Here is a 14,965-nt window from a genome sequence, read left to right on the forward strand (position 1 = left end):
GATCTTCCCCGACCAGGGCTTGAACCCGTGTCCCTTGCATTGGCAGATGGATTCTTAACCACTGCGCCACCAGGGAAGCCCATGCAGAACGTTTTGAAGCCCGCTCTTCTCATTGTGAACATCTTGTCATTTCAATAAATACAGACCCACCTCATTGTTTTTTTTTATTTATTTATATTTATTATATTTTATTTTTTTAATTATTATTTATTTTATCTATTTATTTTGGGCTGTGTTGGGTCTTTGTTGCTGCACACGGGCCTTCTCTAGTTGCAGCGAGTGGGGGCTACTCTTCGTTGCGGTGCGCAGGCTTCTCGTTGTGGTGGCTTCTCTTCTTGTGGAGCATGGGCTCTAGGCGTGCAGGCTTCAGTAGTTGTGGCACAAGGGCTCAGTAGTTGTGACTCACGGGCTCTAGAGCGCAGGCTCAGTAGTTGTGGCGCATGGGTTTAGTTGCTCTGCGGCATGTGGGATCTTCCCGGGCCAGGGATCGAACCTGTGTTCCCTGCATTGGTAGGAAGATTCTTAACCACTGCGCCACCAGGGAAGTCCCACCTCATTGTTTTTAATAAGTGCGTATTACTCCACCATACAGGAAGCATAATTTCATGACTACCTAGTGTTGGACATCTGGGTTCTTAACAATTCTTCACTATTCTGACCAGCACTAGAATGGGCATTTGGTACCTGCAACTTTAGGTTTTCAGCCAACTGGTTCTTTTTTTTCAAACTTTTTTATTGGAGTAAAATTGCTTTACAATGTTGTGTTAGTTTCTGCTGTACAATGAAGCGAATCAGCTGTATATATATATCTATATCCCCTCCCTCTTGGACCTCCCTCCCCACCCCCACCCCCATCCCATCCATCTAGGTCATCACAGAGCACTAAGCTGAGCTCCCTGTGCTATACAGCAGGTTCCTACTAGCTATTTTACTCCTGGTAGTGTATTTATGTCAAACCTAATCTCCCAATTCGTCCCACCCTTCCCTTCCCCCAATGTGTCCACATGTCAGTTCTCTACGTCTACGTCGCTATTCCTGCCCTACAAATAGGTTCATCTGTACCATTTCTTCTAGATGCCACATATATGCGTTAAAATACGATATTTTTCTCTTTCTGGCTTACTTCACTCAGTATGACAGACTCTAAGTCCATCCACATCTCTACAAATGACCCAATTTCGTTCCTTTTTATGGCTGAGTAATATTCCATTGTATATACATACCACATCTTCTTTATCTATTCATCTATCATTGGACATTTAAAAAAATTATTTATTGATTGATTTTTGGCTGTGTTGGGTCTTCGTTGTGGTGCACGGGCTTCTCATTGCAGTGGCTTCTCTTGCTGTGGAGCACGGGCTCTAGGCATGTGGGCTTCAGTAGTTGTGGTGCGCAAGCTCAGTAGTTGTGGCACACAGGCTTAGTTGCTCCACAGCATGTGGGATCTTACTGGACTAGGGCTCGAACCCGTGTCCCCTGCATAGGCAGGTGGATTCTTAACCCCTGGGCCACCAGGGAAGTCCCTGGACATTTTAAAAATAAATTTATTCATTTGTTTTTATTTTTGGCTGTGTTGGGTCTTCGTTGCTGTGCGCGGGCTTTCTCTAGTTGCTCTGGGCAGGGGCTACTATTCGTTGCAGTGTGCGGTCTTCTCATTGTCGTGGCTTCTCTTGTTGCAGAGCACGGGTTCTAGGCCCGCGGGCTTCAGTAGGTGTGGTGCACGGGCTCTAGAGCGCAGGCTCAGTAGTTGTGGTGCATGGGCTTCATTGCTCTGCGTCATGTGGGATCTTCCTGGGCCAGGGCTCGAACCCGTGTCCCCTGCATTGGCAGGAGGATTCTTAACCACTGCGCCACCAGGGAAGCCCCGCTGGACATTTAGGTTGTTTCCATGTCCTGGCTATTGTAAATCGTGCTGCAATGAACACTGTGGTACATGTGTCCTTTTGAATTATGGTTTTCTCAGGGTATATGCCCAGTAGTGGGATTGCTTGGTCATATGGTAGTTCTATTTTTAGTTCTTTAAGGAACCTCCATACTGTTCTCCATAGTGGCTGTATCAATTTACATTCTCACCAACAGTGCAAAAGGCTTCCCTTTTCTCCACACCCTTTCCAGCATATGCTGTTCGTAGATTTTTTGATAATGGCCATTCTGACTGGTGTGAGGTGATACCTCACTGTAGTTTTGATTTGCAAAAATATGGAACGCTTCACGAATTTGCTTGTCATCCTTGTGCAGGGGCCATGCTAATCTTCTCTGTATGGTTCCAATTTTAGTATATGTGCTGCCGAAGTGAGCACCAACTGGTTCTTTAGGATAAATATTTTTAAAAGTGCAACGTCTGCGTCAAAATGCATGCACAGTTATGTTTTTGATAAATATTGTCAGACGACTCCTGGAGAGCTGTATGTGCTAATTTCTACCAGCACTAACGAACTATGAAAGTGCTTTGCCCACCCCTGGATGGTCCATCTTTTCATTATTTGCCAATAGGTGAAAAAAGAAAACTGTCTTCTTTTCATTTTACTTCCATATATTTTGATGCTGAGAAAGAGGGAGAAATATTACCCACATCTCATAATTTTGTGCATGTGAACTAAAATAGCGATAATAATATAAAAGTACCAGGCAGCTATCATTGTCAAACAGGCATTGGGTGAAGTGAGATCCCTGCCTTATTTTCCTGAATTTTCTCAACACTGTGAGATCACTTCTCAGCCTCAGTTTCCTCATCTGCAAAATGATAGTACCTATCTCAAGAACAGCTGGAAAGTTGATAAAATAATCTGAGTAATGAGTTTAGCATAGGGCAGAGCCCTCTGAAGCCTGGGCGAGGTGGAGCCATTTGCCCCAGACCCCTGTAGCTTGCAAGTGGCTGACGTCAACTTCAGAGAATGAACTGACTCCACCCCTTCCCAGGGCCCCCTGTCCTGTTCAGATTACAGGGCTTCTCTGCCCTTGGCCACCTTTCCCCGAGGAAAGATGAACTCCCCAACAGGAGAATTTTAAAGAGCCAGCTGACGGTCACATGCCACCTCTATCCTTTGACCCACATTCTCAGACTGTCACCAAGTCCCAACTCGGGAGGCATGTGGGACATCACTCCTACCCTTTTACACTTGGGAAAACTGAGGCCCAGAGCGAGAAGGCTCACCCAGAGCCGCCCACCTAACCCCCTGCAGGCTGGGATTGATACTGTCGCCTCCTGACCCCCAGCCCAACACCCTTTCCCCGACTCTGCTTCCCTTTGAAACACCCTCGGGAAAACAACCGTCTCCTCGTTGCTTCTTGCGCAAAATTCAGATTCCCTGGAAACTTCTACCTAGTTTTTCAGCTTTGCTCCGCCCCCCTGGGTCCAGGCTGGCCCCTGCTCCTCTGGCCCAGGATATCTACTATGAATCTTTAAGCCAAAGTCAAGCAGGAGAACCTCTGTATACATTAAACCCTCTACATTAACTCTCTCGCTTAAGTGCCAGTACTGCGCAGTCAGATAGAGCAGCCATTGGCTAAACGTGGCTACTTAATGTAAAGGAAACTTAAAACTCTAGTTCAGTTGGACTAGCCACATTTCAGGTGCTTGATAGCCATGTATGGCTAGTGGCTACCTTACTGGATAGCGCAGACATAGAACATTCTCAGCATCATAGAAAGTTTCACTGGACACCCCTCTCTAGTCTGGAACTTTTGTTAACCCCATTTTATAAATGAAACAATTGCAGGTCAGAGAGCTCGCGCCCAAGGTCACACAGCTAGAACTGGGATCCACACCAGTCCTTGGCCACTAGAGACAAACAGCAGAGTAGGTGGGTCGGCCTATCCTCAGATCCAGGGACGCTGCCATCCTTTTTTTTTTTTTTCCAGTATTTTTTTATTTGGCTCCGTCGGGTCTTAGTTGTGGTGTGCAGGTTCTTTGTTGCGGCACGCGGGCTCTCTAGTTGTGGCTCTCGGGCCCTAAAGCACGTGGGCTTAGTTGCCTCGCGGCATGTGGGATCTTAATTCCCTGACCAGGGATCGAACCCACATCCCCTGCATTGGAAGGCAGATTCTTCACCACTGGACCACCAGGGAAGTCCCAAGCTGCCATCATTTTGTTTCAGAAGACACATGCTGTGAATATATACTGGTCCCACTGTGCTTAACCACTTAAGGACTGTGTGTGTACGTGTGTATCTCTGTTTATTACACACCAGAGGCAGCCCGTATTCTAGTCTGAAAACCTGCATCACAAACACTTCCTCCATCTTTATCTTTATTCACAAGGGAAGTTTTGCTCATTAGCATAATGAATGGCAGAAACGTTTTATTGGTGAAATCGGGGCTTGTTAATTAGGCTGATAAAGGTTGGAAAAATGGGCTCCCAGGGGTGGAGTTAACAGTATTCACATATGTGGATTGGTTAAAATACCTGAGACTCCCTAGCTCCCCGATCCTCTATGAACTTGTCGGAAAAACAGAGCTAAAATCCGAAGCTGGTCCTGTGTGAACTTGGAGTATTCAGCTTGCCTGAGATACATCGTAAGGTTCATGGGCTTTAGGATAGTCAAGTTTGTTTGTTTTGGTTTTGTTTTAATGCAGCGTGAGGGCTGCAACACTATCATGGCCAGAATTCATGGAACTTACAGATGTAAATTCTCTTGTGCTAATAAATCAAGTTTAATGTCTGCAGGGCAGAATTTGATCCAAGTGCTTTTATCATGACCTGGCAACCAGATGTTGGAGGCGGGGGTCAGTCAGGTTTCCAGGAATGACTTCGTGGTACCAGGAGAACCTGAGTTGCGTCAGATATGCTCCACGTGAGAGAAACAAGGCTTACCTGGGTCTGCTGGCCTCCAAAAACTGCGTGGTCTGAACCTCCACATTACAACCTGCAGCCCCTGTGCCTGGACCTGGCCCAGGCCAGGGGGCTGCCTCCCACCAAACTATCTGCACCCCCTTCAAGTTCTATCTGCTTGGGAAGGGGCAGGGACAGAGCCCGCTCACTTTCCCCACCCCTCCCCAGACAGATAGCGAGAGAGACACACACCTTGAGAAACAGGATGGGAAAGGAAGCCACATCAGCCAGGAAGATCGGTGAAAGCCTCGGTTTAATTGGAGACAGATCGAAGGATTGAGTATCGATCAGCAAACCGACTGACTGATCATCAAAGTGGACAACACTCGAGCAGCTCAAGGGGGTACTGACTCCCCTCCCCCGCCCCCCGGGGTCCCTGTCCCCAGTTGGCAATCACTCCTGGCCCTGGGGCCGGGGGAGGGGCAGGGTCTGCGCAGTCCTCCCTCACCCCCTCTGATGACATGACTCGCCGTTCAACAACAGCGCTGAGTCCACACTTCCGGGGTCTATGGTACAGTTTATATAATACAGCAGGAATGGAGACTCCCATCGGGAGACCCCCAAACCCTCCTTCCCCTGAGTCAGCGGGGGAAGGGCAAGTTTATTTTCCCTTTTTGCCTCTGTAGAATAATTTACAAACCAACCTTACAGTATGTACAAAAAAAAGAAAGAAAGAAAGAAAGAAAAGAAAGGAAACAAAGAAAGAAAACCAAAAAAAAAAAAAAAAAAAAAGGCCCACTCCGGTGGCCGGCTGGGACTGAAACTACTTTCGCTACAAAAATGAACCCTGTACAGCATCATGGGGGTGGGAGCGGGTGGTACTCCCCACAGGGAAGGACAGACAGATGGAAGGCTGGGGGGAGCTGGGGGCTACAGTACCGTGTGCTCCGAACTGGAGGGGAGAGAGATGAGAGAGAGAGGACAGTCCTGCCCAGCTGCAGAGCCAGGCTGAGGGGCAGAGCGGAAGGGGAAGAGGGGGTCTTTCTTTCCAAACAGTCCCCCATGGCTTGGAGAAAAATGGCCTTGCATCTGTCTGTCGTATTGCTTGGGGGAAGAGCTAGGGGTAGGCTTGGCAAGGTGCGGGCAAAGGAGAGACGACCTTGGTTGCCAGGGTGGGAAGGGCTGCCCAGAAAGGGGACGTGGGTGTACACTGTTATTGCTTCCTCCTAGGGCAAAGAGTCGGGGAGGGGGGGCAGGAGGATGCTGGGGAGGGGGCTGTGCCCACGAGGGGGGCTCCAGGCCTGGCCCTACTCCACCCAAGGTGCAGGTGGGAGCCACTGCAACCCCCCCTCCTATGGCCGTGGGAATCATTAAGGCAGAAACAAGAGGAGAAGCAGCTGGAAGGAGGGGTGCGGCTCCAAGCCATCCCCCGCCCCCGCAAACGGAGAAAATTCAAACGGAAACCAGACTGGAAGGGGAAAGGGGTGGCCGGTGGAGGGGGGAGGTGGATCACACCCTCCTCAAACCTCAGACCCCAGGTGGGTGGTGTGAATGTCCCTCCAACATCCTACCCCTGCCTCCTAAGATCCACCCATCTCCCCCCTGCCCGTCCCCCAAGTCAGTATTGCCAGGTTTGTGCAAAATGAGGCTGAGGACTTCTTGGGGGGAGGGCAGGGAGCTCATGGGGCGCCCCCTCCCCGCCCCCAGAGGCCCCACCCAGAATGGCTATTCCTGGCTGGGTTCTAGAGACCCTCCCAAATTCAGAAGAAAAGTCTGGAGGGAGACCCCACACCAGGTGAAGAGCCCGAAGAGGCCGGAAGACTGAGCCTGGAACCTGGGGCGGGGGTGGGGGGGGCGGTGGGGGGATGGGGGGTGGGGGTGGGAGGGGGAAGCGGGGGTGGGTCAGAGGAGGGGGGTGGAGCTGGCCGAGGGGAGCTGGGTACAGGAGCATCTACAGTTGCTGTGTTTCATCCTGGGCTTTTTTGGTTTTTTTTTTGTTTTTTTTTTCTAAAAATGTAACAATTAAAATTCCAAAAATAAAATCCCTTCGGGGACCTCAGCCCCTTGTTCCCCAGCCCCCACCTCCAAAAAGAGGCCCCATGGGAGGGGGTGGGGGGAAAGGGGAAAAAAAGAAAAGAGAAAAAACCCCACTTTTCTGTTTTCTTTTTTCTCAGGAGGCCCAAGAGTCTTTGAGGCAGTGGAGGAGGTGGGGGGGTGATGGTGGTGGCGGGAGGCAGGGAGGCCAACGGGGTGTAGAGGCTGAGGCTCAGGCAGGGCCTCCGGCTGCCCCCCACCCTCCAGGAGCTGGGAGTGTGGATGGATCCTCGCCCGATGTTCCTGTGCAGGCGCAGCACGCCCTTTTGGCAGCCTGATCCTCTTTTTGGGCCCCCACCTCGGCCGCCGTGGAGGGGAGGCCCAGAAGGCCCGGGTCCTCCTCTGGAGGGGGCGGGGTCCTCAAGACAGGCAGAGGGAGGCTCTCGGGAGACAGGGCAGGGGGGCTGCTGCAGCCTACAGATGCACCTGGGGGCGTGGACGCGTCCTGACCCTCAGCCACACTATCTGCTGAGTCTGCTTGCTGTGTCAAGTACATTTCCTGTACCTCCACCTCCGTAGACTGGTCCTGGCCATCGACCTCCAACGGTTCCTCAGCTGGGAACACGTCCTGGGCGGTGGACAATTCCTGCACTTCAGTTGCACCTGGGGCAGTGGACACCTCCTCCTCTTCTTCCTCCTCCAGCGTCAGCTCAAACTGGAACTTATCCGGTGGAGGGGGGTGGCCTGGTCCCCCAGGCTCCTCCTCGGGTGGTGGCGATGGGCTCTGCCGAATGGCGCTGTAGTACCAGTCCCGGTTGTCCTCCAAAGTGTCCAGGATCTCTTGGGCATCTGGGTGAACCAAGTCGGCCCACGTCTCCCACAGCGGGTGCACAATGTAGTCGATGAAACCCACCTGAGGGAGGGAGAAGGACGAATAAACCAGGGATCTGCTGGTGCAGATTGCACCGCCATGCTGCGGGATCTAATACAAAATTTTTTTTAATTCTTTATTGAATTTGTTACAATATTGCCTCTGTTCTATGTCTTCGTTCCTTGGCCACGAGGCATGTGGGATCCTAGCTCCCCGACCAGGGATCGAACCCACACCAACCCCCCCAACCACTGGGCCGCCAGGGAAGTCCCAAAGATCCCGCATGCTGCGTGGCGTGGCAAAAAATAAAAGATGTTGATACCCTTGGACCCAGCAATCTTGCTTCTCCAGAGCCACCCTGGAAAAACTCTTGCACAAGTAAGAAAAAAAGAAAAAAACCACGTATGAGATGCAAACAAAAACTGGAAACATCTCCATATATACATCAGTTGGGCATTAGTTTATTTGTTTTAAGTTATTATTATTTTTTTTGGCCACACCATGCAGCATGTGGGATCTTAGTTCCCCGACATTCCAGGGAGGAATGGTTGGAGCTTCAAGAGCATCTGTGACCACAAGAGACATCTCTGAGGAGAGAAGCCCCAAGCTTCGCATGACAGAAGAGAAACACTGAAAGTTCTGGGGTGCCTGCCAACTATGTGGAGCCAGAGAGAGCCAAATTCCCTTTCTCCAGACTTTCCTTACATAAGAGAAAAACAAACCAATAAAGCTTTATCCTGTTTGAGTCACTGTGAATCCCTAACTACTAAACACTTGTATGTCCACCCACAGAGCACTCACTACACAAACCATTATTCATCTGTCTCTGTGGGAATACTATACAGTAGTGAAAAAGGATAAGCTTAATCTATGTGTAATAATGTGCACAGATCTCCAAGTCATTTTTGGAAAGAAAAGGCAAGCTGTATAAAAATAGGTATACATTGAGATTCCCTGGCGGTCCAGTGGTTAGGACTCTGCACTTTCACTGCCAAGGGCACAGGTTCAATCCCTGGTCGGGGAACTAAGATCCTGCAAGCCATGCAGTGCCTCCCCCCCCCCGCAAAAAGGTATATATTGATACAGTTTATATTTTTTAAAAGAGCTAAACCCACAAACTATTGCTATTAAGTTGCTTGTGAACATAAATACATAATAAAACAAGCAAAACTGGGTTTCATCAGGGGTTTGGGGCTGTGTGCATGCCCTGGGAACATTTGGAAGTGTTTGGAGACATTTTTGGTTGTTACCGCAGGAAAGGGAGGGCGTTCCCGGCATCTAGTGGGTGGAGGCCAGGGACGCTGCTCAACACCCTACAGTGCACAGGACGGTCCCACCACAAAGAATGATCCAGCGCCAAATGCCAACAGTGTTGAGGCTGCATAACCCTGGATGGGAAGGGCATACACACCGAACCGGGAAGAGGCCTCACCAGGGAGGAGGCTGGAAGCAGGGAGAGTGAGAAAGTCTCATATTCACACTTCAGTGTTGTCTTTTACGAGACTGTGTTTCTGTCCCTCTCGTTAAATTAAAAAGGCACGTGATGGAGACGAGTCATTTAACTTCACTTCAAAATCCACCAAGGGACTTCCCTGGTGGTCCAGTGGTTAAGACTCCACACTTCCACTGCAGGGGGGCACGGGTTCAATCCCTGGTCAGGGAACTAAGATCCCACATGCCACGTGGCGTGGCCACACAGCAACAACAAACTCCACCAAAACTCAGGCACAAAATGAGTGGCCAGGTTATAGGGAAACCGAGAGGCTGAAAGGACATGAAGTCTGTAATTAAGGGCCGGATAAGTGTTATTACTGATGTTACAGCAGTTGTTACAAATGAGTTACAACTGTCTGGGTGCAAAACTACAACTTATGAGTCCAGAGGCTCAGTTCAATTGTTTTGTGGAGGAGAAAGTGTTGCCTATTTCCCATCAGGATAGAGAAGGAAAAAAAAGACAAACTTGACACTGTGTACGGGCAGGTTAGGACCTCTTGGGCCTTTGGAGCTCCAGGCCGGTGTGGGGTGAGGAGGCCCGCCCTGCTCTCTTCCAGTGGTGCCGAGACTGTACCTGAGACTTCTCCACCGAGGCCGTGTGCTTGTCGCACATGGGGCTGATCTCCATGCCACGCTCGCGTTCACGGTCACCCTGCTGGAAGAACTCGGCCATGATGCGGTCGGTCCACTGGCGGTACAGCTCCAGCGGCTTGGTGGGGTTGCTGAGATCTGCACAGTGCACCATGTTCCGTAGGACCTGCATGGGGTGGGGGACCTTCAGAGGCCGTGTCCCCGTCCTAGTCTGAGGCCTCAGGCTTCCTTACTTCCCCTTTGGAAGGACAGTAGGGGAGAATGGGTAGCGGGGAGATGGAGAAAGGTAGAAGAGGTGAGGGAAGAGGGTCGATGAGTGGGGAAGAGAAGGGGAGAGATGAGACGAGGTTGATGAGCAAAGGGCAGAGGGAGGGAAGGGAAAAGAGGCGGTGGGGAGACAGGGGTGTGGGGGACATGGAAACGGGTTGATGAGGAAAGGGAAGAGCGAACTGGAGGAGATGGGGGGAGATGGGATGGAGAGGTGGGAGTTGGAAAGGGTTAGATGGAATAGAGAAAAAGAGACAGGAAGATGGGCAACCTGGGAGCTGGAGCAGAGGGAGGGGCAGCAACCCAGACCTAACGGGGGAGGGGAGGGTCCAATCTCCCTATACGGTGTGGGGAGGGGGGCACCTGGATGCGGTCGGCATAGTTATCCAGCAAGAGGACCCCCGAGCTGGTCACTTTCTTGGTCTCCACCATGGTCTTCAGGTCAGCCAGGAGGGTCATGTGCTTGGACATGTCCGTGGCCAGCACCTGTGGGCAAGAAGTTGTCACAGGGGCCATCGAAGCCTGGCTGCCCGCTGTACTGACCTGGGCAGGGCCTCTGAAGTTTTCACTCCGCACAATCAGCCGCCACGACCCACTCCCAAAGGACGCCTCCCCCACTAGGGGCCTTTCTGTCCCAGACTCAGACCTGGCCCTCCCCAATGCCCCCTTGCTCCAAAGGTGACCTTTCCCGCTCTGTCCCCGCCCCTCGCCCCGCCCACCATGTCGATGACCATCTTGCGCAGGCTTTGCCGCTGGCGCTTGCTGAGGTTCTGGAAAATGTCGCAGTTGTCTTCCTGCAGCAGCTTGAAGCCCACGGCCAGGTGGTGATTCTCCAGCACCGACTCGTCATTGTACATGAGCGCCAGTTCAGAATCTGTAGCCCAGGCAGGGTCGGGCAGTCAGGAGAGGGGAGGACCCACCCAGGGCGCCCCCCGCAGGCCCCGCCTCCAGCCCAGCAGACCCCGCCCCCGTGGCGGGCCACTTACTGGTGTTGATGAGGAACTGGTTGGAGACCCCAGGGTGGTCCACATCATGGATGGAAGCTGCGAAGAGGGCGGCGAGAATCTCCAGGTCCGTGAATACGGCCTGGGGGCAGAGGGAGATGGGTTTGAAAGATGGGGAGTCAGAGAGACAGGGTAAGAGAGAGATGGGGAGTCAAAAAAGATGGGGAGGGCTTCCCTGGTGGCACAGTGGTTAAGAATCCGCCTGCCAATGCAGGGGACACGGGTTTGATCCCTGGTCCGGGAAGATCCCACATGCCACTAAGCCCTTGCGCCACAACTACTGAGCCTGCTCTCTAGAGCCCGCAAGCCACAACTACTGAAGCCCGCACGCCTAGAGCTCGTGCTCCACAACAAGAGAAGCCACCGCAATGAGAAGCCTGCGCACCGCAACGAAGGGTAGCCCCCGCTCGCTGCAACTAGAGAAAGCCCGCACGCAGCAACGAAGACCCAACGCAGCCAAATATAAATATATACATTTACAAAAAAAAAAAGAAAGATGGGGAGTCAGGAGAGAGAGGAATGGGGTCAGAGAGAGATGGACGTCAGAGACTCAGGGTCAGAGAGATAAACAGAAGATTGGAGATGGATAGTGTGAGGGGCAGCTGGGGAGACATGGGGGCCAGGCGATGCTCACATCCAGTGCAGGTGTGGCCAGCAGCACGTGGGTGGACTGCAGCACGTCAGCCGCGTGCAGGCTGTTGTGGTAGGCCACATCGGGGTGGTAGTGGTCCTCCAGGGTCAGCATGTATGTAACCATCGTGTCCACCGGGATGCGGAACTTCTTCAGCAGGTCCCGCTCCTGAGGGCAAGAGTAGGGGGCGGTGACCCCCACACCGGCCCTCTGCTCCCCGCCCCGCCCCCTCCCTTGCATCCAGCCCCACTCAGCCCGCCCTACCTGGAATATCGTGTACATGATGCAGCTGAGGGAACGGCCCCCCGCATAATCCGACACGCAAAAGATGTTCAGGCCCCACTTGTTCAGATTTTCCAATTCCTGGTGGAGATGGAGGCCAGAGGTCAGGAGCCCCCAAGGCCCAGGGCCCTCTAGACTCTTTTCTAGGAGTTCAGAACCCTGGTCTGAATAGTGGCACCATTATCGCTCACCCAGTAGGTGGCATGCTCAGCAGTATAGAATTTACTGCCCAGGTCCTACTGGGCCAGAAAATAACAAAGCAACCCCAGAGTCTACTGAGTGTGTATTATCCACCAAGCGCTGCACTAAGCGCTTGATTTCACATGGCAGGTGACGGAACCAAAACTCAGAGCAGCGACGTGACTTACCCGAGACCTTGCATCTCACAAGTGGCAAAGCTAGGATGTGAACCCAGCGTGGCTGACCCCAAAGCACAGCTCAGCCTCAGTTAAACTGCTCTTGAGCGCTGAGAGGAAAGGAACATGGGCTAATGTTCCATGTCTCCCCAGAATTCAGAACAGCACCAGCACATAGTAGGTGCTCAATAAACACTGAATGACTGAATAGAGCCCTGGCCAGTACTGGCACGCAGAGGGTTACAGTAAATGTCAGCTGAGGGAGCCACTGAGCTTGCATCAAGTCCACTGTGCAAATCATTGTGGGAGCCCCTTGGCTTAAGATTTCATGGAAAAGCCAGGAGGCGAATCCAGGTCTGGTCTGTAGTGGATGCTGTTTGGGTTCTGCCCAGATTCCCTTCATTGGTCTCAATGCACCCATCACCCAGCTGCTGGGGCTGTTGCTTACAAAGACTCACAGCTGCCCCTTGTCAAAAATCGGCTCTTCCCTCACAGGAGCTATGTGGAGGGGGTGATGCCATCCACCCTGGGGACAGCCCCCAGCCAATGACTGACACAAGGGTATAAAATGTCAGCACACTTGCCTCAAGGTGGGCTCCACTCAGTGCTGTTGTTCATATTCCAGAGCCCCCTGTGGACACCAGCTGAGACCACTCCCTCTCTCCTGAGAGTCTCATAAAGCAGGTACACCCGAATCCTCATCTCAGGCTGATCCAAAGCCCAGTCCTTCTTTGGGCCCCAGGAGAACCCTGCCCCTCTCCAGCCCAGCCCCCCCCCCACCGAGGCCCCACCCACTTGGGCCAGGAGTTCCTCTTGATCGGTGTTCACCCCAAAGCGGGGGATGCTGGAATCGTTCAGGCTGCTGCTATGCACCACCTTCTTCACCCCGGTGATCTGAGACATGGGCTGGAACTGTGGCCCAGGGGGCGGAGGCTGCTGGGAAGGTCTCTGCCGTGGGACTTGCTGTTTTTCTCGATCCTTCATTGCGGGTGATGGGATCTCCACTTCATTCTGCTTGTCTGCAGAAGATAGAGGAGAAGCCAGCATGAGAACCTCACAGAGGCTCCCTCATCTGGCTCTCAGACCGCCCCCCCGCCACCAACCCCTCAAGCCCTGGGAAGTCTCACTCAGGAGGGCCGACCTATTCTGGGTGTCATGCTGTTGGTTACTTATGGACTGGAAACCAGAGAGGAGGTAGGAACTCTTCTGGGAGGTGGTGGGCTGGAGTGGGGACCCTGGGGCCAGCCTGGAGCTATGGGGTAGCCCCCGTCCAATCACCAAGTTTGGCATGGGGGTGGTGTGGGAAGTCAGGAAGCAGGGTGGGGATGCTAGAGAGAGCCACCGCCTGCCTGGGATAGGCAGGGAACCTTCTCCAGCAGGCAGGGAAGACACCCCTATGGTGACCCAGAGGGCGGGTGGAGGCGGACAACGCTGGGAGGCGGGAGGGAAGGGTGGTCTCTGGCTCCATGGACCCCCACCCCCACCCCCTGGACACCAGGCTTTCTGGGGACCAGCCCCAGAAGCCCCTTTCCTGAGCTCTTTAGGGTTTCCAGAGCCCAGCCAGGGCCACCCATTGTGACCTGGGGACCGCCAGTCAATGACAGGGCCTAAGAAGGCTCATTTGCATGCCGTGCTCTTATTGGCTGGATCTCAGGCACACCACACCCCCACTGGCGGGAGTGTTTGAAACTCTGAAACCTTCTTTCCAGCTTGGTGGGGGGTGCCCTGAATTCGGGGACCTTTGGTAATAAATTCTGAGGGTGAAATTATCCTGAGTTTGTGGGGGATATCCTCAGCTAGGTCTCTTGGGTTCAGGATGAGATTAGGATGAGTTGGAGATCCCCATGAGCTTGAGGGTTCCAATGAATTTGGGGTATTCTACTGTCTTCAGGGTTCCACTGAGTTAGGAAATTCTCCTAAGTTTGGGGAATCACTTACAGGTTCTTCAGTGGGAGAATCCTATTAAATTTGGGTATCTAAAGTTTGCGGGGGTCTACTGAATTTGGGAGACTCTTCAGCTTGGTGGAAAGGTTTAGGGGTCTTTTACGGGCTCTTAAGGGCAGGGTTTCCCTTAAGTTTGAGAACCCTAGTGAGTTCAGGCACCTCTCTTGAGTTTGAGGGGTCTTCTGAATTTGTGGGGGGCTGAAATCCAAGTTTGGAGATTCTAGTGAATTTTGGGAGACTTTTCAGCCTGGAGGCATTTTAAAGTTTAGGAATTCTATTTGAGTTTGGGAGTTTCTTGGGGTCTTGAGTTTAAGAGTTCCAATGGGGTTCCCCTAAGTTTGGAGGAGCTTTGCAGCTTGGAGAGATTTTTAAATGTGGGTGTTCTAAAGAAGTTGGGGTCCCACTAAATTTGGGGGCATCGCGATATAGTAGCTCTTGAGCGTGGTGACTTTGACCTTTGGGGAGTTGAGTCGGGGTTCCCTGGGCAAATGTGGGCAACAGGACCCAGGGTCTGCGGTGGCCCCCTGCAGTCCAGTTATGCAATGCCCCCCCACCCACCCACCCACACACAAGTGCCACCCTTCACTCACCTAGGAATGTGGTGGAGATGTACTCAGAGACCTGGTTTCCTGACCTGCTCATCTCTGACAGGTGTGTGAGTTCACGGTTTAGCATCCTCTTGAACTAAGGTGAAGGAGGCAAGAAGGAAGGAATGATGGG

At 52.4% G+C, this 14,965-nt stretch overlaps 1 protein-coding gene and 1 non-coding gene across 5 annotated transcripts in view; both read right to left on the bottom strand.

Annotated features, from left to right (window-relative positions):
- Positions 1-2,193: 2,193 nt before the first annotated feature.
- On the bottom strand, positions 2,194-2,300 carry LOC132518971 (U6 spliceosomal RNA). The gene has a single exon (XR_009540076.1). It is a non-coding gene; the product is annotated as a U6 spliceosomal RNA (small nuclear RNA).
- A 4,371-nt stretch (positions 2,301-6,671) lies between these two features.
- The window catches only part of PDE4A (phosphodiesterase 4A), a 39,560-nt gene continuing 31,266 nt past the window's right edge, over positions 6,672-14,965 (bottom strand). For all 4 annotated transcript variants that reach the window (XM_060145196.1, XM_060145195.1, XM_060145198.1 and 1 more), the window contains 9 exons: positions 14,836-14,929; positions 13,097-13,320; positions 11,928-12,026; positions 11,667-11,831; positions 11,015-11,114; positions 10,748-10,902; positions 10,392-10,514; positions 9,745-9,927; positions 6,672-7,718 (listed from right to left, as the gene is read on the bottom strand). In XM_060145196.1, the coding sequence (XP_060001179.1) occupies positions 7,038-7,718; positions 9,745-9,927; positions 10,392-10,514; positions 10,748-10,902; positions 11,015-11,114; positions 11,667-11,831; positions 11,928-12,026; positions 13,097-13,320; positions 14,836-14,929 (1,824 nt within the window). In that variant the 3' untranslated portion in view covers positions 6,672-7,037. The remainder of the gene's footprint in view (positions 7,719-9,744; positions 9,928-10,391; positions 10,515-10,747; positions 10,903-11,014; positions 11,115-11,666; positions 11,832-11,927; positions 12,027-13,096; positions 13,321-14,835; positions 14,930-14,965) is intronic.

Source organism: Lagenorhynchus albirostris, chromosome 3 (genome assembly GCF_949774975.1).
Source record: "Lagenorhynchus albirostris chromosome 3, mLagAlb1.1, whole genome shotgun sequence".
Classification (NCBI taxonomy): domain Eukaryota; kingdom Metazoa; phylum Chordata; class Mammalia; order Artiodactyla; family Delphinidae; genus Lagenorhynchus; species Lagenorhynchus albirostris.